This window comes from Schistocerca americana, chromosome 7 (assembly GCF_021461395.2).
Source record: "Schistocerca americana isolate TAMUIC-IGC-003095 chromosome 7, iqSchAmer2.1, whole genome shotgun sequence".
NCBI classification, from domain to species: domain Eukaryota; kingdom Metazoa; phylum Arthropoda; class Insecta; order Orthoptera; family Acrididae; genus Schistocerca; species Schistocerca americana.
Window position 1 is genome coordinate 405316675 of NC_060125.1, and position 24093 is coordinate 405340767.

General features: G+C 40.0%; 1 protein-coding gene across 5 annotated transcripts in view; it reads left to right on the forward strand.

The window, feature by feature from the left end:
• Positions 1-24093, forward strand: part of LOC124622618 (SWI/SNF-related matrix-associated actin-dependent regulator of chromatin subfamily E member 1) — a 105607-nt gene that overhangs the window by 68925 nt on the left and 12589 nt on the right. For all 5 annotated transcript variants that reach the window (XM_047148382.1, XM_047148386.1, XM_047148384.1 and 2 more), the window contains 3 exons: positions 12465-12637; positions 12711-12812; positions 23413-23556. In XM_047148382.1, coding sequence (XP_047004338.1) covers positions 12465-12637; positions 12711-12812; positions 23413-23556 — 419 coding nt within the window. The remainder of the gene's footprint in view (positions 1-12464; positions 12638-12710; positions 12813-23412; positions 23557-24093) is intronic.

Sequence of the window (24093 nt, forward strand, 5' to 3'; positions counted from 1 at the left end):
GATAACTGACAAAGTTTATTTGCATGAAGATTTTTTTGTTATTGGTCTTCATGAGGGTCATCTGTAACACCAATATTTTCATAGGTAATTTAAGGAGGGATGGCAACAACTCGCAGAGCAATTCAGATACTGAGTCATTGACAGGTACATACAGAACATTACCAGCTTTCGGATGAGTCCTTCATCAGAGTATTATTATTATTATTATTATTATTATACTACAGTAAGTGCAGCAAATGAGTTCAGTGTGCTGGTTTTCATATTTTATCACTATTTGGCCACTTCCCTAATGTCTAAGACTGTGTGGTGTATCAGCGGATAATTCGTGCAAATTCCAGTAAAGTGGCTTTTTGTAGTTGGCAAATGGATATTTTATCCATGCCAATCGTTTTCAAGTGTCCACTAAGATCAACACAGCTCCCAGTGTATCAAACCAATGGGACACTTCCACTGTTTTGCACCGGAATTGCTGTCGTTTGATTTTCAAGTCATGTAATAAAGCAAGTTTAAGTTCTTCCTCGTCGATCCTGCTATCACTTGGGATGGTAGTGTTTATCATTATTGACATTATTATTGTTAAAAAATAATAATTATTGTGGTTAAATAATAACAATAATAATAATAATAATAATAATTATTATTATTATTATTATTATTATTATTATTATTATTATTTCATTCATTCTAATGTAAGCATTTGCACCTGATACGTGGAAGAAATATAGAAATACTATGTTACACAGGGAGTTGTTCTCCTGAATATTGCTCTAAGTACATTTGACGGCTTTTGCCTAACACCCAGTTATCAGATAAGTTAAAATTTTTGGTTATTCGGTTAAATTAATTTATAAGCAAGAAACTTCTTCCTGATGTTTCACCATATGAAACATACGAGGTGTATTCAAAAAGTAAGGTGACTTTATATTTTTATTAAAAAAATATTTATTTATTCATCAATATTCATGTTGTCCCCTTGAAAGTAATCCCCCTCAGATACAGTACACTTGTGCCAACGCTTCTTTCAATCCTCGAAACACTTCTCATGAGCACTTTTTGGTACAGTCTTGAGTACTTCCAGCGACGCAGTATTTATTTCATAAATCACTGAAAATCTTTGTCCTTTCACAGGTCTCTTCAGTTTTGGGAACAGAAACAAGTCACAGGGGGCCAGATTTGGTGAATATGGTGTCTGAGGCATGATTGTCGTGTTGTTTTTGGCCAACAAATCTCTCCCAAGCAATGATGAATAAGCAGGCGCAAAAGTCGTGAATTGTTTTTCCACAATTCCTGACTTTTTTTGCATATTGCTTCTCGCGAGCGGTGCGGAACTTCAGGGTAATACTCATTATTGACCGTAAAACCTTGAGGCAAAAATTCATGATGCACTACGCTATGGTAATTGAAAAAAACAGTGAGCAAAACTTTTGACATTTGATCGAACTTGGCATGCTTTTTCAGTCTTGGCTCTCTTGGATGCTTCCATTGGGACAACTGGCCTTTGGTTTCGACATGATAACCATAAACTCATGTTTCATCACCAGTTATGACCATTTTGAGCAAATCAGGATCATTATTGACGTAATTGAAAAGCTCCTGAGCAGTGATCATAGGATGTTTCTTTTGATTAAAGTTGAGAAGTTTTGGAACAAAGTTTGCTGACAAACATTTTGTGCCCAAAACATCTGAAAAAATTGCATGACATGAGCTGACCGATATGCCAACATCCTCAGCAACTTCTCGTACACTAATTCGACTATTTTCCAAAACAATTTTTTTCACAGCTTCGACATTATTATCTGTTGTTGATGTGCTGGTATGTTCAGAGCAAGGTTTGTCATTTGCATCTTCTCGGCCATCTTGAAAGAGCTTGACCCCTTGTAAACTTTTTTTATATATACTTAGAGCAAACTCACCATATGCCATTGTCAACATTTCAGGTGTTTTAGAGTACTTGATTCCACTCTTTGCACAAAATTTGATGCAAATTCTTTGCTCCAGTTTTTTTTAATAATAATCAAAAATAGCAGAGTACACTAAAACACATCTGACCTTTCTAACTGTCTAAAACAAACGAAGTATGTTGTACACTTGAAACTGTGGACATATGTTCGGGACGTGTGTACCAACATAACAAAAAAAAGATCAATAATCAAATGTGCATTGCCTGTGCAATTTGAAGTCACCTTAGTTTTTGAAAGCCCTCATGCATGTGTCGCAGTAGGCACTGCTGTTCCTAGACAAATAATTTAGTAATGAACTCAGTGTTGTTGTTGTTGTTGTGGTGGTGGTGGTGGTGGTGGTGGTGGTGGTGGTGGTGGTGTTGGTGTTGTATTAAAACTCTCACAGATTTGTATCACATTTCGGCATACTAAAGAAGCTGAAAGCATTCCACGCTAATGAAATACACATTTTTCTTTAGTGTGATTTGGTATAAATTATTGCCAAACTTTTTGGAGTAAGAGTGTTAGAGTGCAGTTTGCATGTTCCACTGCTCTCTCTTCTCCCGAGAATACTTATCTACATTTAATACTAGAACCCACACATCGTGTATTTATCATGTGTATTTCCTTGCTTGCCAACTAGTACCATATTTACTCGAATCAAAGCCGCACTTTTTTCCGGTTTTTGTAATCCAAAAAACCGCCTGTGGCTTAGAATCGAGTGCAAAGTAAGCGGAAGTTCTGAAAAATGTTGGTAGGTGCCGCCACAACTAACTTCTGCCATCGAATATATGTAGCGCTACGCAGGCATGCTTTCCAGGCACAAAGATAAATACTGGCGCCAAAACCTCTGCGTCAGTATATAAATTAAAAGAAAAGGTAGAATAATGTAAACATTATGCCGTGTATTCTTTCGTGTTTGCTGCTATCGCATTTAAATCCTGTGTGCCCAATAAACTACGAAACTAGAGTGAGACAACAGCAAAAGCGGAAGAATATACATATCGTGTCACATTTATATTCGTATTGTTCTTAAGCTGAATAGTGACACAGTCAGAAATGAAGCACGGCAACTGACTAGATTTTTAAATCTAAGATGAATCTAATTCAGAATGTAATGTAATAAAGAGGCGTCTGCAAAGATTTTCAAATGGAGAAAAATTTTTGCTAAACTCTCGTTCAGAACATCTTGTATCATACGCTGTCTATTATTTGGTTCTTGTTGATCATTATCAAAGAAAGCAGCAGTGTAAGTAACAACAAATAGCACTCTCTTGGCATTGTTTTGCTTATGAGACAATTCCTATCTTTTTTTTTTAATTGTAATCCGCAGTAGCGCACACAAAAGCAACCCATGCCACGTGCGACGACAGGTTGTAAACACTCATTATCAGAAAGCGACAAACAATGCATGACACTGTACAATAATGCATTTTCAGCATGAAGTGACGTAAACACCTATAACAAAGAGACAGCTCTTATCAGATCAAAGTAAAATAAGCAATTGATTCAAACCAGACGAAGCACATGAAAAAGGAAGGGTACCTGTATAAATATGGACGGAGCACCTGACACGTAGCAATGGCTACTTGGTAAGGCTTAACTGTTAATCTTAAGACTCTAACCAAACTACTGTAGCTGTATCTTCATCCATTCAACCTCAGTTGTGTCTCATGTTACAATGGACCAACTTTGTTTCAATTTGGAGGTGCGGTCTAAAACTTTTGTCTCCCCTTGAATTTCGAGTCTCAAATTTCAGGTGCGACTTAGATTCGGGAAAATTTTTTTCCTTGATTTTGAGTTTTAACTTTTAGGAGGAATTAACGTCCATGAAAAATAAATTCATGGCAAAATTGTGGTATTGCCAGAGCATAAGTGTGCTGTCATCTCTGTGGGTTTTAAAGCAAAACTGTATGATTAATTTTCTGAAATGCCAACATGTTTTTCTTGGCCTAAATTGTTTAGCAGTTCGTGATTGTCAAGAGTTCTAGCAGTAATTTAATCAAGTGGTTCTTAGCTACAGATATTACTTCAGTTGGTGTCACAAATGATCTTTTTACATATGTGTGTGTTATTCTTTGGCTGTGAATCACACGGAATTTCATCAATGGCTGTTTGTGGAAAGTTTGAAATTACAAGAGTAATCTCACAGACAAATAGTTACAATTAAACAAATCACAGAGGTGTTTCACTGTTAGATGCCCATCCATAGTATTGCAAATGTAAGATAAATTATAGTTTTTTGTTTAAAGAAATCTTAATTTTCAAAATTTTTCTCAAATTCTGTACCACCAGGTCTTCTAGAGTTAATCGCTTTGTTCGTATTTTTGACGCTACTTGAAAGACAAAGTGGTCTCCATTTTCTCTGAAAATAGTATCTTGTAGCTCACAACAAAAGGACTGTTTCCTGTCATTTTCTTTTTATTATCTTCCACGGTCACTGAGGAAACATTTTAAGCACCAGTTGATTCACCCCAGGATTCAGTGTTAAGTTGACTACCACTTTATGAATATTCACACACATTCCAATCGATATTGGCATCCCTATTGGATTATATTGTTATTTATTTGTATTTATTTATTTCCTAATTTTTTAAATACGAATTTTAGGATCGGAGTATGTGGACCGCAAGACGTTTTAAGAGCATACATTATAAACATCATAACATGAATTTCAATTTATTCAATTCTCAGACGTAAAATATTGTCAACTTACACACAATATTATCAAAGTTTTTACTGAAATAATTAATACAATGGCCCTAAAAATATAGTAAATATGCTTTACCTCCATGTGAGCTCCTAGTTAATATCATACCGTATTTACTCGAATCTAAGCCGCACTTTTTTCCGGTTTTTGTAATCCAAAAAACCGCCTGCGGCTTAGAATCGAGTGCAAAGTAAGCGGAAGTTCTGAAAAATGTTGGTAGGTGCCACCACAACTAACTTCTGCCGTCGAATATATGTAGCACTACACAGGCATGCTTTGCAGGCACAAAGATAAATACTGGCGCCAAAACCTCTGCGTCAGTAAATAAATTTAAAAAAAAGGTAGAAGACAAGTTTTTTTTTCCACCGCCTCGAGTTTCGACCACTGCATTTTCATACATTATCCATCGAAGTAAATACAAATTCCGTATTGTTCATCTCCGAATGTTGCAGCGTTTCAATGTACTACGAAAATCCGACTGGCGAGACTGTTAAGAGTTGGCCATATTGACAAACATACCCACGTTCTGAATTTTTTCTGCTTGTGAGAAGAGATGGTTGCTAATAGGAACTTTTATGAATTGTGAATCACATGCAGTATTCTCTTCACCATAAGAATAATACGAATATAAATATTTTGCCATGTATTCTTTCGTGTTTGTTGCTATCTCATTTAAATTCTGTCTGCCTAATAAACTGCGAAAGTAGAGTGAGAGAAAAGCAAACGCGGAAGAACATACATATCATGTTATGTTTATATTCGTATTATTCTTATGCGTAATAGTGATACAGTCAGAAATGAAGCACGGCAATTGACTAGATTTTTAAATCTAAGATGACTCTAATTCCTGTGCAGAATGTAATGCACTAAAGAGGCATCTGCAAAGATTTTCTAACGGAGAAAATTTTTCGCTAAACTCTCGTTCAGAATATGTTCTATCATACGCAGTCTATTATTTGGTTCTTGTTGATCATTATCAAAGAAAGCAGCAGTGTAAGTAACAACAAATAGCAGTCTCTTGCCATTGTTTCGCTTTTTTTTTTTTAGTTGTAAGCGGCGGTAGCGTGCACAAAAGGAAGCCATGCCGCGAGCAGTGACAGGCCATAAACACTCATTATCAGAATGCGACAAACAATGCATGACACAGTACGGTAATGCATCTTCAGCTTAGAGTGACGTAAACACCTATAACAAAGAAAACGGGACTTATCAGATCAAAGAAAAATAAGCAATCAGTTCAAACCAGACGAAGCACGTGAAAAAGGAAGGGTACCCATATAAATACGGACGGAGCGCCTGACACATAGCTGTGGCTACCTGGTAAAGCTTAACTTCTAAGCTTATGACTCGAACCAAACTACTGTAGCTCTATCGTCATTCATTCGACCTAAATTGTGTCTCATATTACAATGGACCAACATTGTTTCGATTTGGAGATGCGGCCTAATACTTTTCTCTCCCCTTGAATTTCGAGTCTCAAATTTCAGGTGCGGCTTGGATTCGGGAAAAATTTTTTTCCTTGATTTCGAGTCTCATTTTTCAGGTGCGGCTTAGATTTGAGTAAATACGGTAGTCGTGAAATTTGCAACAAATTTTAAAACTTCCTTTTGCTCTCCAAAGAAACAGAAGCTGAAGTTGTCTTTCTATTTGATCATAGTCAACAAGACTCACATCCGCTGTCTCAGGATATTTGAACAGGAATCTGAAAGGGTCATAAAAATTGTTACCTCCTCTTCAGCCCATTCATATGATGAATCTTTAGTGGATTACCACCTGTCTTCATCCCCATCACTAGGATCCTGACATTCTGACTATTTTATTTTTGTGTTAGTTTCCATGACTTCTCTTCTGCTTCTACATCTACATGACACTCCGCAAGCCAGCATGCGGTGTGTCGTGGAGGGTACTCTGTACCTCTGTTAGTCATTTCCTCCCCTGTTCCACTCGCAAATAGAGCAAGGGAAAAAATGACTGTCCATATGTCGCCTCCATATGAGCCCTGATTTCTTGTATCTTATTTTCGTGGTTCTTACACGCAATGTATGTTGGCGACAGTGGAATCATTTGGCAGTCAGCTTCAAAATAGTGTTTCTTGAAAGGAACATCACCTTACCTACAGGAATTCGCATTTCAGTTCCTGAAGCATCTCCGTCTCCGTGACATTTACGTGTTGTTCAGACCTACTGGTAACGAATCTAGCAGCTCACTTCTGAATTGCTTTGATGTCTTTCTTCAATTTGATCTGTTACAGATCCCAAAAACTGAAGCATTACTCAAGAATAGGTCATGCCAGTGTTCTATATGCAGTCTCCTTTTACAGGTGAACCAGTTTCCTAAAATTCTCTCAGTAAACCAAAGTCGATCATTTGCCTTTCCTACCACATTTCTCACATGCTTGTTCCATTTCATATCACTTTGCAACATTACATCCAGATATTTAAACAAGTTGGCTAGCAGGACAACAGTAATAGTGTATCCGAACATTACAGGTTTGTTCTTCCTTCTCATCTGCATTATCTTACATATTTTCACATTTCTTTGTTTCACAGTTGACACTGGATGAGAGATTTCTACATTTGGATGAGATATTCTGCCTTCAGTACTGGCACTAGGAACACTTCTTCTTGGCCCAGTTTCCATGTTTCTTTGCCTTTTTCGGACACCTGGTGATTTTTCACGTCATGCATTGGAACAATTTTATGGTTCATTGTAGCAGTGCCAGTGCGGACAGAGATTCTGGAGACACTGCCATACCAGACTGTCATAATAATAGTTTATTAAGCACTTTTTTTTACTCAAAAGGGAAATTGCACAGGCTCAGAATCCAGACTTTAAGTTGGCAGCTGCATCTACATTGATGGTCTCTGCTAAGAGGAGCAGGGAAAATGTCTTTTGGAACTGAAGTCTGTCTTCTGTTTGCTTTCTGGTGCCATTTTGTCAATATTAATCTCTATCCAATTTTAAAGGTCTGTAAAATGCCATGTCTGGAGGTTGCGGCAAATTTGTGGCGTTCAGAGGGAGGTATATTTCATTTTGTGCTTCTTACACATTTTCAGCACCTCTAATGAAAAATGAGAAGACAGATTGTCTTCCAGCACTGCTTTCACTCCATATATCTGGTTCTTGAAGGCCCTCCTTGTGTCCAGGTATCCCACAGCTGTTCGAATTTCTAAATGCTGGCAGGCCTTTGACATTGGCTACACCAGCAAACTTGATAGTGGTTGCTGATTTAGAAGGGTTCGTTCTTCTCTCTGGATACTTGGTTCATGGCTTGAAAATACAAACTTTTCTACCAGGTTCTTCAGCTAGATTGGTCTCATCATGATCTAGCATGTTAGGAGGCTGTGATAACCCTCTAGAGTCTCTTCAAGCTGTGCAAAATAGTTCTGTGTCAACCTGAATATATATATATATATATATATATATATATATATATATATATATATATATATATAAAACAAAGATGATGTGACTTACCATATGAAAGCGCTGGCAGGTCGATAGAAACACAGACAGACACATACATACACACAAAATTCAAGCTTTCGCAACAAACTGTTGCCTCATCAGGATAGAGGGAAGGAGAGGGAAAGACGAAAGGAAGTGGGTTTTAAGGGAGAGGGTAAGGAGTCATTCCAATCCCGGGAGCGGAAAGACTTACCTTAGGGGGAAAAAAGGACGGGTATACACTCGCGCACACACACACATATCCATCCACACATATACAGACACAAGCAGACATATTTAAAGGCAAAGAGTTTGGGCAGAGATGTCAGTCGAGGCGGAAGTGCAGAGGCAAAGATGATGTTGAATGACAGGTGAGGTGTGAGTGGCGGCAACTTGAAATTAGCGGAGAATGAGGCCTGGTGGGTAACGGTAAGAGAGGATATATTGAAGAGCAAGTTCCCATCTCCGGAGTTCGGATAGGTTGGTGTTGGTGGGAAGTATCCAGATAACCCGGACGGTGTATCACTGTGCCAAGATGTGCTGGCCATGCACCAAGGCATGTTTAGCCACAGGGTGATCCTCATTACCAACAAACACTGTCTGCCTGTGTCCATTCATGCGAATGGACAGTTTGTTGCTGGTCATTCCCACATAGAATGTATCACAGTGTAGGCAGGTCAGTTGGTAAATCACGTGGGTGCTTTCACATGTGGCTGTATATGTGTGTGTGTGCGCGAGTGTATACCCGTCCTTTTTTCCCCCTAAGGTAAGTCTTTCCGCTCCCGGGATTGGAATGACTCCTTACCCTCTCCCTTAAAACCCACTTCCTTTTGTCGTTCCCTCTCCTTCCCTCTTTCCTGATGAGGCAACAGTTTGTTGCGAAAGCTTGAATTTTGTGTGTATGTATGTGTCTGTTTGTGTTTCTATCGACCTGCCAGCACTTTCGTATGGTAAGTCACATCATCTTTGTTTTTAGATATGAAGTTGTATATGTTGTCACTTTGTGAAATGATATTTTTTTAATTTTATTTTTATTTATTTTTAAATATATCTAAAAACAAAGATGATGTGACTTACCGAACGAAAGCACTGGCAGGTCGATAGACACACAAACAAACACAAACATACACACAAAATTCTAGCTTTCGCAACAAACAGTTGCTTCATCAGGAAAGAGGGAAGGAGAGGGAAAGACGAAAGGATGTGGGTTTTAAGGGAGAGGGTAAGGAGTCATTCCAATCCCGGGAGCGGAAAGACTTACCTTAGGGGGGAAAAAGGACGGGTATACACTCGAAATTATTACTTAAAATACATATGTTTTAAGTAATTATTTCAAACGCAGAAAATAAAAATTCCTTCATACAACATAAAATAAATTGTTGCTGACTGTTTAAAACTGATACTTTTGCTCTCTTAGCAGAGATGTTTCTGGAAATTCTCATTGACAGCATGACATTTTGATGAATGAAACTGTCCACCCACTCTTCTCCAGGAAATTTGTTTCTGAACAGTTTGGCATTCTGTCCACTTTTGTAAGGATAATGTTTTGCTATTACCCAAACATTTTTCCGTGTTTTCCCATTTGTCTTCCCGTTATAAGGTCTCCCAAGGTAGTTCATGGAATTCCATATTTCTTTGCAGCATTTCTGATTGATAATGCATTTGACTGACTGTATATCATCAATTGCTTCAGCAAAATCTGGATATTTAGAAGACATGTCTATAACGTACTGCATTGCCGAGAAGACTGACAATGAAAATACAGAAATTGCAGCAGACAACAATGGTTCCTGGTCAACTATGTACTGGAATACTGTTTCTGCTTGTGATAAGTTTCAGTAACATGGGAAAAAATTATTGTAATATTTTGTTAATCTTAAAATCATGATTACAGAAATACGATTATTTTGTATTTCAGTACAGCTAAAAAGAGCTAAATTGATAAAAGTTAGACACAGTACCTTTTTACTACTTTTCCTGATGATGGCAGTAAGTTATAAATCATCAAGAACATACAGTATGTTTTGCACCACCTTGCGAGGTCAAAGGAGAGATCTTATCACAGCTAAAATGCAGAAGTGGCAACTATTAGCTAATTGTGTTTGCATAAACTCACAAATTTAGTAAGTGCACGCATTGGATGAATCTTGACATGCCAGGTTGGGTCTAAATGGTGTTATGGTATTTATTGAATGCTCAGATACAAGAGAAACTGTGTAAGAAATACACTGTCGAGTCACATCGATGTGACCGCCAATCAGAAACCTGCATAACCACCATGTAGTATGGACTGCTGCGAGAAGAGAGTCCGTGAAGTTCTGGAAGGTAATAACAGGGATCTGGAGCCATGCCAACTCCAGTGCTGTGGCCAGCTGTGCTATGTTTGGCGATTGAGTATCCATAGCGCGAACACCCCAATTGATGTGGCCCCACAGATTTTTGATAGGGTTTAAATCTGGGGAGCTTAGTGGCCAGAATAGTACAGTAAACTCAACCTGGGTGTTTTTCGATCCATGCATGTACACTGCGAGCTGTGTGACATGTTGCCATGTGCTGCTGGTAGATACTGCCATGCCGAGAAAAAAGAAACTGTATGTAGGTTTGGTCATGGTCTCCAAGTATAGATGCATACTTTTGTTGATCTCTTTTGCTGATCAGAATGATGAGATCACAAAGAGAATGCCACAAAAACACTCCCCAGACCATAATGCTCCCTCCTGTTGCTGGGTGTTTGCTTTCACACGTTTCACGTTGTACACATCAAAAAAATGGCTCTGAGCACTATGGGACTCAACTGCTGAGGTCATTAGTCCCCTAGAACTTAGAACTAGTTAAACCTAACTAACCTAAGGACATCACAAACATCCATGCCCGAGGCAGGATTCGAACCTGCGACCGTAGCGGTCTTGCGGTTCCAGACTGCAGCGCCTTTAACCGCACGGCCACTTCGGCCGGCTGTACACATCAATGACTATTCGTCCGATGGAGCAGTAAATGTGATTCATTGGAAAAAAACCACCTGTTGCCACACAGTGCTGTCTAGTTGTGATATTGATGTGCAAATTCCGGCTTCCATCATCGGCGAACGGAAGTCAACGTGGGTGCATAAACCAGGTGCATTCTGTGGAAGTCCAAATACAGCAGCAACCACTGAATGGGCATTGAGAAGACACTGTTGCCCCTTGGTTTGTCTGAGCGATCAGTTGCTCAACAGTTGCAGGTCTATTTGGCCATACACATCTGTGCAACTGTTGTTGTTCACCCATCATCTATGGCATGTGGTGCACCACAGGTGCTTCAGCACTGGTTTTGGTTAGTGCCATTTTGCCATCCACGGCACGCTTTAACCATGGCGGCACAAAAACTATTTCCAAACTTAGCCAGTTCGGAAATGCTTTCACTCTTAGGCCAAAAACCAATAATCATGCCATTTTGAACTTTAGGTAATTGCTCCACTTCTGCATTATGATAAAGACAGCACTGTTTAATAATTAGCATTAGATTGTGCAATTAATAATGTGAATTTTAAGTATGCCACAAATTTTGTAATTTCAATTATTTTTCAAACGAGAGCAATTTTAACTGTTAGTACATATTGATTGTAACACATTAATTTCTTTTCTTATACATTTTAGCCTGAAATATGATACATCGTATACAAAATCATATGAATTCTTCCAGTGAAACAGCTGAGATAAAAAAAAATTGCAAGAATCAATAACATACATGGTATCAGTTATCTCTATATATATAAAAAAAATATATCTAAAAACAAAGATGATGTGACTTACCAAACGAAAGCGCTGGCAGGTCGATAGACACACAAACAAACAAACACAAACGTACACACAAAATTCAAGCTTTCGCAACCAACGGTTGCTTCATCAGGAAAGAGGGAAGGAGAGGGAAAGACGAAAGGATGTGGGTTTTAAGGGAGACGGTAAGGAGTCATTCCAATCCCGGGATCGGAAAGACTTACCTTAGGGGGAAAAAAGGACAGATATACACTCGCACACACACCCATATCCAACCGCACATACAAAAAAAAAGCATAATGTTAGAGGAGGGTGACTCGTTATAAACTGCTAGTGCTGCCATCTGACAATTGTGTGTGTTTATTGCACATTGACTTCAGACAAAGGCGGTGGTCACAGTAATGTGACTGGACCATGTATATTCATCTATTTATTGTTACAACCATTAGTCCTCCTACCTTCATTTTGATGTATTATTTATAATGCTGTTTTAGTTTTCACTCAATTGCTTTAAATTTTTTGTTGCTTTACATTGATCAGAAATAAAATGATTAGTGTTTCATCAGGTATAGACAAGAAAATTCTGAAACATCTGTTCTCTTTTTCTTTTAGATCAAGATGATGGGTACTCAGTCAAACATGTAGCATATGCACGCTACCTTAGGAATCATCGCTTAATAAATGAAATTTTTTCTGATGCTGTTGTACCTGATGTACGCTCTGTTGTCACTACAGCTCGCATGCAAGTCCTAAAACGACAGGTTCAGTCCTTAACAATGCACCAGGTATGTGTGAATACTCCATAGAATCTGTCTTCTTATTTTCATATAGTTATCTGATGTGATACATCTGTTCTAGAAAAAATTAGAGGCAGAACTTCAACAAATTGAAGAGAAGTTTGAAGCTAAGAAGAAGAAGTTTATTGAAAGCAGTGAGGCTTTTCAAGAGGAACTTAAGAAGGTAGAGTACAGTTTCAGCTGATGTAGTCCTAGCTCTAAATTTTCTTTCCGTTCATTCATTTTGTTGTTTTGAGAGGGAGGAAGGGGGAAGGAAGAATGGTTGGCATAGGTAGCAATGATAAAAGAAGTGGACATTGTAAGAGACTAAGTTCCAATCTGAAGAGATCTGAAAGGAGTGGTGCTGGAGGATAAAAGTATTTCAGGCAGGCATCAGTCTCATGACTATTCTGTTTTCCTACAGCTTGTGTTTCTGGTATCCACTTTTTGGTAGAGCTAATTCATTTTCACTAATTGTGAGGTTCAGTGCTTTTGAGAAAATATAGGGTTTACTAGATCTTCGGCTGTAGTAGGTAGTGATGTAGTGAAACACACACACACACACACACACACACACACACACACACACACTATGTGATCAAAAGTATCCGGACACCCCAAAAACATATGTTTTTCATATTAGGTGCATTGTGGTGCCACATGCTGCCAGGTACTCCATATCAGCGACCTCTGTAGTCACTAGACCCCATGAGAGAGCAGAATGGGGTGCTTTGCGGAACTCATGGACTTCGAACGTGGTCAGGTGATTGGGTGTCACTTGCGTCATATGTCTGTACACGGGATTTTCACACTCCTAAACATCCATAGCTCCACTGTTTCCAGTGTGATATTGACGTGGAAACTAGAAGGGACACGTACAGCACAAAAGTGTACAGGCCGACCTCGCCTGTTGACTGACAGAGACCGCCGACAGTTGAAGAGGATCGTAATGTGTAATAGGTAGACATCTATCCAGACCATCACACAGGAATTCCAAACTGCATCAGGGTCCCCTGAGGTTATGAGAGATATAAGATCTAGCCATAATCCATGGGTGGCACTGAAATTCTACTGTTTCTAGGCTGAGGAAGAAAATTTTGGATGTGGAGAGTCTTGTTTCTTTACACAAGTTTTGAAACTTATAGGGCAATTATTAAATAACTTCTTCACAAAACAGTATTCTACACAACGGGTAATCCAAATTATGTTGTACTATTTTAAACAGACTGGCCTTGTATCCGTGATGGTGAAGGTTCCAATCTCTATATAACCATCTTGATTTTGGTTGTTTTCCATGGTTTCCATAAATTACTTCAAACTAATGTCAGGATGTTTCCTATTATAAGGTCACAGTTAACTATCTGTTCAATCTTGTGTAACTAGTCCTGCAAATCAGGAGGACTGCATTGCACCATTTCAACAACGTGTTGCTATTGCACATGTTCTTGAACTACATGTTCAGAAGGAAAATGGGAACTTGAAAGAGTATCTTGTTTCACATAATGTGCTGAAAACTCTGATAGGAATTCGGCGTGTAAGAAAGCACTGATGGCATTCTTCGGCAGCAGCAGGAGCACTAACATCGTAGAAGCTATAAAATACACCATATCTGCATATCCTTCATTAGTGTAGATTTGCTGCATTTTAGCCAGTATGTGTACAAACACTGTTAACCATTGCTTCTCTCTGATACTCTCTCATCCCTCACACCATTTCATTTGCAACACATCATCAACAACTGCATGTTCACTGGCAGAAAGACACGCCAAGCAAAGAGGCTGAAAGCAGAAAGGTAGTTCAGGCAAGAATAAAATGTTTAAAAGATTGGGTGACTAAAACACACACATCTGCACCACTAGCCCCAAAACAAGTGTCGATTAAATATGTTTGGTATCGAAAACTATTTGGAGTAGGGCATATGTACATATGATGTTTCTTGCTGCAAATGAGTGGTCCTGTTGTATCTCTGAATATTGACCATTCCTTCTGGGACAGCCTCTGTATATATTATTTCAAAATGCGATGCTACATGCACAAACAGTTGACATCAGGACCTCGGCTACAATGATGTCCTTTATTTTGTTACTGCAACTTCCAATATGCTTGCCTGAAAAGTTGAGTTGATATCCCTCCAACATGAATGAGATGTTGAGCTCAGAAAGAGTATAAGATGTTTGTAATATTGTTTGTGGAGATTTAGAGTAGCTTATCCAGTATAGATTGAGTGACTTTGCCAGAAAGGAAAAAAAAGAAGACATTGTAGTACAAAAGTGTGATGTAAATTGTCAGAGATGTGGTGTCAGAGATGTGGTGTTGTTGTTTACTTGCATTATTTTTCAATTTAAACCTCTGCTCTGTGTTATCTAAGTAATCTTCACTGTTCATGACGCTGTGCTGAAAAGTAATGCATCTGAATTTTTTATTTGCAGCCGTTTAAGCTTTTTAAGTAAAACAAACTTTACGAACATTCAACATCTTTATTCTTCATGCCTACATATTTATTTCTCAACATTATGACCGTGGGGACAAAAACATCCAATGTGATACCAGTTTGTTGTTAATGTCACCGTAGAATGTTTGGCTTTGTTGACATAGCCACAACCTCACCTCTGCTTGCATTGCTTTGTCACTAACAAAGTGAAGTTCCTTGAAGGTGTTCTGTAAGTTTTGGAAACAAATGAAAATCGCATTGTGCCATGTTGGGACTGTACGGAGGATAATCGATGCCAGTCAACCCAGGACTTTGGATTAGTGCAGATATCGCAGTGCTCTTGCATGGTCTTGGATTGTCATTCTGAAGGAGAGGGCGTCCCATATGTGAACGAACTCTTTGAATTTGTGCTTTCAGTTTTCTGATGGTCTTGCAGTACCTTAGAATTTATGGTGGTGCCTTTAGGCATGACTTCCGTATGCACCACACCTTGAAATCCCAGAACACTGTGAGCTTGATTTTGCGTGATAATAGCATGGTCTTGAATTTTTTTGGTGTAGGTGATCCTTTGTAGTGGAACTCCATTGAAGCTTTCTTGTTCTTGGAATCAAAATGGTGACACCAGCTTTTATCACCTGTCACAATGTTGAACCCATCACCCAAAGGCTCAAAATGCAAAAGAAGTTGTTGACAGATGTCCAATCTCCTCTGTTTAATGTTGGGATTGACCGTTCGAGACACCTATCTTGTACGCACTTTTCTGTACTCCATTTCTGCGATTATGACCTGTACAAGCACTTTTGTTATGCCACTCATGCCTAAAAGCTTTGTGTGTGTTATCCAGTGATGTTCTGTGACAAGTTCATGAGCCCAATTCTGCTGAATCTCATTGATTGCCGTATACAATCTACTTTCCAGCTTTGTCACATACGATGAGGCTGTCACCTATGATGAGGTTAGCAACACTGTTTCTTTGCTCGATTGCAGTACTCTGTTTCTTACACACTGACATAGTTACATTAAACACCGCCATTTTACAAACTACAATTCAGATCCCTCTAGCCCCAGAGGATTTAACTTGTATCAGTGAAGTGGGAAAGTTGACCTAACAATATGCATGACATGTAATACCACAACCGATCTTGAGAACAGGATGAAAAATTCAGGGGAATTATTTTTCAGTATGCCCTCGTAGAATGAATTGATTTATAAGTACTCATTGACAACATCTTAAATAAGGTTGATTTAGACATCTCTTAAATCTGATTGGGGAATGAATTGCAAAATCTTGTGCTTCAAGAGAAAATTCTGTTTTGAGTTTTATGGTTATTGTGTCTTGGTAAATTTAAGTTCAGTCCAGATATTTTGTTCCATGGTCATGAACAGAGCTGTTCATCCAGTAATTATCGAGGTAATTTTTAATATGCTTTACTGATTGTTAAATGAATTCACATGGTGTAGCTTTAATCCCCAATGCTTTGAGCAGATTACAATGAGCACTTATTCAAAGATAAGAACTGAGTATGCTCATGGATAGTATGCAACTAAAAGATACTGACTTACTTAATGACGACAGAATCCGTAAGTGCATAACATGCTGCTGAAATTCTGTTTGCAAGTATCTTTGTGTGTGACACTACATCAACCAAGAATAAATATTCATACCTAGAAATTCCACATTTACTACACAATCTGGAGAGGTACCATCTACATCTAATTTAACAATGTTGCTTTCTGTCTTCAACACGAAATTCGTGGTATTTGTTTTCTTTATGTCCGGTGTAACTTCATTGCGTATAGACCAATTGTAAACTTCCTTGACAATTCTATTTGCACCCACTGCAAGGAGTTGCCTGTTTTCTCAATTAATGTAATATTGTCTCAGTGAAGGTAATTTTTTCCCCTTGATTAACACAATTAAGAAGTATAGTGTGGAGAGTTCTAGCAGAATGTAAAAATAATTTGGGAGTAAAGTAGAGCACTCGCAGAATAGCAGAGGTGTTGAGTCATCAACAAGCACCCACGAAACATAAAGAAAACTTTTGAACTTTTGGAATAAATCCTTTGATGACAGGGTGTATATGACCTGGGAGATCCGGGAAAAACCCGGGAATTGTTTAGAATTCCGGGAATTTTTCATTGTTTTAGCTTTCAGTTAAATTTTTGTGTTCTGACTGGTAAGAACCAATACTCTAACAAAGGATATTACTGTATCCCGCTACTGCAGAATAATACTGCAGCAACAAAACATGAACGAGAGAAAAAAGAAAACGAAAATAAAACTTAAGTTGCAAAGGAAATGCACCGTATACAAAAACAAAACAGTGCTCATACAAGCGTCTGCCAACAGCAAAGTGTGTCAACGGCTTTAGGAAGACTATGCAATGCTGTATAACAACAAACTGCCTCCGATGAACGTGACGTGACAACTGTTTAAATTAGATTCGTTTGAGCTGTTGCGGGCGGGCTCTTGAGCATGCGCAGTTGAGTCGCGTATGAGTTGTACCTTCTCCCGCTTCTGGTTCCAGAAGTGTGGCTGGGCGCCACTGCTTAATATTGCCTCGGTTCGGAAATATAGTAAATCTGGGGATGATGCACAGAGCAGTCTTGAGTTGTGGTGGGGAGGTGGGCAGCGTCCACATGACCTGTGTTTACGTTCAGTGATTTTGTTGTTTCCTCTTCGTTTATTGCTCTCACGTTAAATGATAACAAAACGGATTTTTGTGGCCGGGAGCTATCAAGTGAATTAAAATTCGTCCGCATAATTACGGAAGGCTAAAATATGTTATTAGTTTCAGATTTTATTTCCACCTTCCTGACAGAACAATGAAGTTATTTTTGCCGGTTTGCTAAAGAGATTTGGCTTTTATTAAATCTTTTCTGCTGAGGCAGTCAGTTTATTTGAAACGAAGTGTTCAATTTCACACTATTGGCTAGTTTCAACTGTTCGCTGCATTTCAAGTGCACATATGGCATTATGCCATAATAAAGAACCAAACATGAGATAATACAGTACGGGTACTCCAAGAAAATGTACATACGAATGTGCATTTTAAGCCGAATTATCCGTTTTAGTATGGTTCACGAAATTTCGACGCTCTTGACGTATCATCTTATGTATTGTTTCTTTAATGCCATACGTAAGATCTTTTAATGTTTTACATGTACGAACATATGGGCTTCCTGCGTCATCGTAGCTGCGCAAGCGCGGTGATGCCTGTTATTTGGTGTTCTCTTGCAACTGCTGAAACGAACCTAATTCTAACAGGTTGTGGGAAAATATTGCGAATGGTGGTTTGAAAAGCGTTACATTCAAAGCAGATTTCCTTTTTACGCAAGATAAACTATGTGAGAGAATGTACGATGAATTTCTTAAATCACAAAGCGTTTGACTCTCATTTAAAAATCAACTCATTGAGGACGACCATTAAGAAGAATTTCCAGGCCAAAAGATCAGACATTTACGACATTTTACTGGCACATTTGTGTGATGTATCTTAAAGTGTAACACACGAAAAAAAGATCAACATTATGTGTGGAAGCTTAACTTTTCTTCCATCTTATTATTCTTCGAGACCAGTATTGTATGTGAATGTATATTAATTTACACCATTAACTTTTCTTATTTGTGTGTTCGCGTTACTTAAGAGTGATCTTGCTATTGGCTCACAACATCATGTGTCCTATGCTGCCGTCAGCTGGCGAGATCACGTGACAGGAGCTATGACTGTCTTACAAAAGCGCATCGCAATCTCGATTTCAATGTTTCGGAAAGTAACATGCGGTGTTTGGTGTAACTGAAATTTATACCTTGGTAATACGAAAATATGCAGCGCACATGTTGCTGCACATCAAAGGTCTTTCAAAACGTTTTTTCCCCACTCTTGAGTCTCGTTTCCTAAAGTGCTGGAAAATTCCACTCCTGCATATAAAACCATAGGCCTGATGAGTTTTACAGTGCCGAGGAAGAGTATACTGTCACTTAACATGGAAAAAGTGTATTTTCATCTGGGAAAAATTGGGGAATTTGTTTTCCTTGTCCACGTATACACCCTGGATAAGCCACAGTACATACAAGTGCACCCCCCCCCCCCCCCCCCCCCCACACACACACACACACACACACACACACACACACACACACACACACACACACACACACACAAAATGAGGTAGTATGTTTGAATCTGAAGAGTGTGGGATAGGCAGTGTTAGATTGCGGCAAGGCCAAGAGCAGTAGGAGGGGGAGGGGGGGGGGGGAGGAATGAGAGAGAGAGAGAGACACTCTGTGCTCCTTCGTTGTACTGGTTGACTGGTAGGCAACACAAAGATGGGATTGCATTTCAGTATATGGGGTGTGGGTTGTGTCGGGTGGAGCTGGTAGACAGAGAGAGAGAGGTGGGAGGCAGGAAGTTGTGTTGGGGATGGGTAGCTAGTGGCTCAAAGGGAGGCAGCAGGTTTGCTGGACAAAAATGCAGGATGCAGGGGTGACAGTTGTACGTGCTGACTGTGTAACGGGTGGGTGCTGGCAACAGAACGTGAAGAACCCAGTAATTATCAACCAGCAATTTGAAGCGTGAAGCATGATGAAGATGATGTGCCACAGGGTGGTCAGTGTTGTTCTTGGCCACAGTTTGGTAGTGGGCATTCATTCCGATGGATAGCTCGTTGGTTGTCATGTGGACATGGAGAGCTGTACAGTGGTTGCAGCGTAGTTGGTATACAAAATGGTTACTTTCATATATGGCCCTGCCTCCGATGGGGTAGGATAAGTGTATGACAGGACTGGAGTAGGAAGTTTGGAGTGATGGATAGGGCAAGTCTTGTAACTAGGCACTCCATAGGGATTTGATCCCTGTGACAAGGGGTTGGAAGTGGGAGTGTCAGAGGGGTGGACCAGTATGTTGCATAGGTTAGGAGGATGATGGAATACCACTTTTGGAGGGGTGTCAGAGATCTTGCGTAGGATGACTTATTTCCAGGCTTGATAGATAATCAAAGCCCTGACAAAGGACATGCTTAAATTTCTCTAGTGCAAGGTGATATGGTGTGATGATGGGGACCCTCCTTTGTAATTTTTTCTTAGAGGTGGTGGGAGTATTAGGTATGTGTGAGGATATGGCATGGATAAACTGTTTGCGAACTGTGTTTGGGGGGGGGGGGGGGGGGTGCCTGCATGTGAAGTCCTTCATTAGCTTCAGCATACCGAGCATGCAAATTCTCATTGATGTGAATACAATGTCCTCAAGTGGCCAGGCTATCTGGGAGTGATATTTGGTGTTAGTGGGATGACAGCTGTCAAAATGCAGGTAGGATTTTAATATGGAGAGAGAGGTGAATGCAGCCGTTAGATGTGAAAGTCATCATTCAGAAAGGTTGCATGTTGGGTTGAGAGAGACCAGGTGAAGTGGATGGGGAACAAGGTGGTGTTATGGAGAAATGAGCATAAGGTGTCTTGGCTTTAAGTCCAGATCATGAAGATATCATCAGTGAACTTGAACCCAAGGGATCTCCCATTTTGAGAAGCTGGGAAGGTTTTCTATAGATGGCCCATAAAACTTCGGCATAGGAGGGTGCAATGCTGATGTCCAGGGCTGTGCTTCATCGATTTGTTTATATACCTTCCCCTCAAAGGAGAAGTGGTTGTGTTCAAGGAAATAATTTGTAAGATGCACAACTAATGAGGTAGTATGTTTGAATCTGAAAGGTGTGGGAGAGGTAGCGTTAGATTGCGGCAAGGCCAAGAGCGTAAGGGGTGTTGGTGTATAGGGATGTGGCATCAACAGTGAAGAGTAGGGGTCCAGGTGGTAAAAGTGTGAGTATGGTGGGGAGTCGGTGAAGGAAATGTTTAGTTTCTTTGATGTGAAGACTAGGCTTCGGGCAATTGGTTGGAGGTATTGGTGAACAAGAACAGAAATTCTTTATGTGGGAGCACAACAACCAGCTTCAATGTGGTGTCCAGGATTGTTGGGTTTACGGATTTTGGGTAGCATTTAGAAGATGGAGTGTGGGTTGTGGTTGGGATAAGGAGTTAACAGTTGGCAGAAGCCGTCTGTCAGGTAGTCAGTGCGATTCATCGCAACAGTGGCAGAGACTTTATCTGCAGGAAGAATGATAGGTCAGAGTTTGTTTTGAGATGATGTATGGCTGTCCTTTCTCCCACCTTGAAGCATCACTATCCATCAACATGTATCCTGCCCGCAGTGAACCCCCTTGTCAACCATTTCAGTGCCCAGACCCTACCTAGCTGATCTTCACAATTTTCCATGTCCTCTAAAACTCTCTTACCAACACTCCACAAAACTCATAACCCGAACAAACCCAAAACACTGCTGTTACTTTTCCACCAAAAAACCTCAGTCATATAGAAGTTTGTCTTGTCCAAAGGCTTTACATTCAGCTCTACACCCAAGTTTAACCATGTTGCACTTGCTAAAGACCCATGCTCCTTCTACCATCCCCTACAGTAGAAACACTTCTTTGCTGCCAATCCCACCAACCAAAGCCAAGCTAAACCTAACATTTAACCTTGCCTTTCCCAGTTCATATCACCATCCAACTATGAACCCCCCACCCCACTGAATCATTCCTTGGTCACCTTTAACACCAATTTGGTCTCACCATCCTTCCTCAAGTTCCCTCCTGAGAACACTAACCTCTCAACAGAAGAAAGGACAGCTATTCATAATCCCAACATAGATCGTGATCTAACCATCCTCTCTGGATACGAAGGCTCCACCACTGCCATGATGAATTGCAGTGGGTACCTGACAGAAGGCTTCCCCCTTCAAAATCCTCCATAATGATACCATCACAGAACTACAACTTAACCTCCAATGCTTTGGTCCATCCCAGAACCTCTCCCCTGAGTCCATCTCCCTCTTCACCCTAACAACATTCCATTCACGCACACACCTTCTACATGCTACCCAAAATCAACAAACCCAGTAATCCTGGATGCCCCATGGTAGCTGGTTAATGTGCTCCTACCAAAAGAATTTCAGCTCTTGTTAACCAACACCTCCAGTCAACTGAATAAAGTGTAGCCTCCCACATGATCTGGACTCAGGGCCAAGACACCCTATCCTCATTCCTCCATGACCTCGACACCTTCTCTTCCACTTGCTTCGCATGGTCTTCCTCAACCCAACGTGCCTCCTTTCTGGATGTTGGCCTCCACCTCTCTGATGACTCCATCCATACCTTTGCCCATATTAAACCCTAGCTGCATTTTGACAGCTGTCACCCCTTCCACACCAAAAAGTCACTCCCGCATGGACTGGCCACCAGAGGACAAAAAATGTTGGAATTATGTGAACAATATTCTTCACCAGTGCCTTATCTATCATAGTACAAGGAAATGAGGGACATTCTCCCACCATGTCTAGAGTGGCATTCTATCACCCACCCAACTGACATAGCTTCCTAGCCAATCCCTATCCCCACTCCCACTCCAAACCCCTTTCCACAAAGGTCATATTCTTATGGAAGACCCCGTGCAAGACCCGTTCATTCCACCCCTCACCATCATCACTTCCTACTCCAGTCCTGCCACAGACTTACCCTATCCCATCAGAGCGGGCCACATGTGAAAGCAAGCATGTCATATACCAACTCTTCTGCAATCACTGCACAGTGTTTTATGTCTGTATGACAACAAACCAACTGTCCACCAGAATGAATGGCCACTGCCAAACTATGGCCAACAACTAACATGATCACCCTGCAGCATAACATGCAGCTGGACACAACATACTAGAGATAATGGATGCTTTGCAACCAGTGCCATCTGGATCCTCCCCTCCACCATTACTTTTTCTGAACTATGCTAATGGGAATCACCCTCACAACACATCATTCGCTCCTGCAACCTTCGTGGCCACAACCTCCACTACCCCACTGTCCCCACACACTCCATTCAACATTTCCCTTTCTTCTGTCATGTCATACCCTTCTAATTCACACCTTCATGTCACCTGCATTGTGTGCTACATTGTTACAGGCTCCGATACCAGTGTATCACAAACCTGCTGCCTCCCTCCACACTGTGAGCTTACCTATCCCCAAACCCTCTTCCTACCTCCAATCTCCCTCTCCCTCTCCCTCTCTGCCTCCTGAATGAAACAATCTCTACTCCACCCCACCCCAGTACATCTGCCGAAATTCAATCCCGGCATTGTGCGCCCAGCCAGTACCATGTAGGGGTGCAGGTGTGTGTGTGTGTGTGTGTGTGTGTGTGTGTGTGTGTGTGTGTGAGAGAGAGAGAGACTTTCTTGGCAACATGTAAAAATAAATAAATTATTGCAGATGAACTTCACTGATCTCACTATTAAAAGGTGACATGTTTTTGTAGCATTGTGTGCGTGCTGTGGATGATGAAACCTTCCAACGTATGGTGGAACGTCAGTATGAACAGCTTCGCAAGGAACGCATGAAGACGGAAGAGGCACCTCCAACTGCTGAAAACACAACAGAAGATTCTCAGCCTAAACCTGAGGTAAATAATTGCTTTTATTTATGTGAAATGATTTTGTATTTTGAGTTGCAGTGCAAATTGTTGCATATTCTGTTTGCTAGTTGTCTTGTTTTGCTTCTTTTGTTCTGAATTGCATCAGTTTATAATTTCTGTAGCTTCCATTTTCGCAGTGTAGCATATAAAATACACACAATAACAATTTTTAATCTAGACAATGCTTGTTAAAGATGAAATTGCCCAGAGCTGCAGTTTTATACTTCATGTTTTAGTGCATACCACAGTGTTATGCATTTCACACCATATATTTCATTGATCTACCTGCACAGATTTCATGAAATTGTTTTCTCTATCACTCTTCATTTTCTGCCGTTTAAACTATTTTACTCACAAAGATGTGAATTCAAATTTTTTAAAAATTCAGGCATAAAGTAGTATTGAAAATAACACTATTGTGAAAAGGATAGTTTGCTACTCACCAGATAGAGAAGGCGTTGAGTTCTGGACAAGCACAATGAAAAGGCCACTAAATATTTAAGCTTCTGGCCAAAAGGCCTTCTT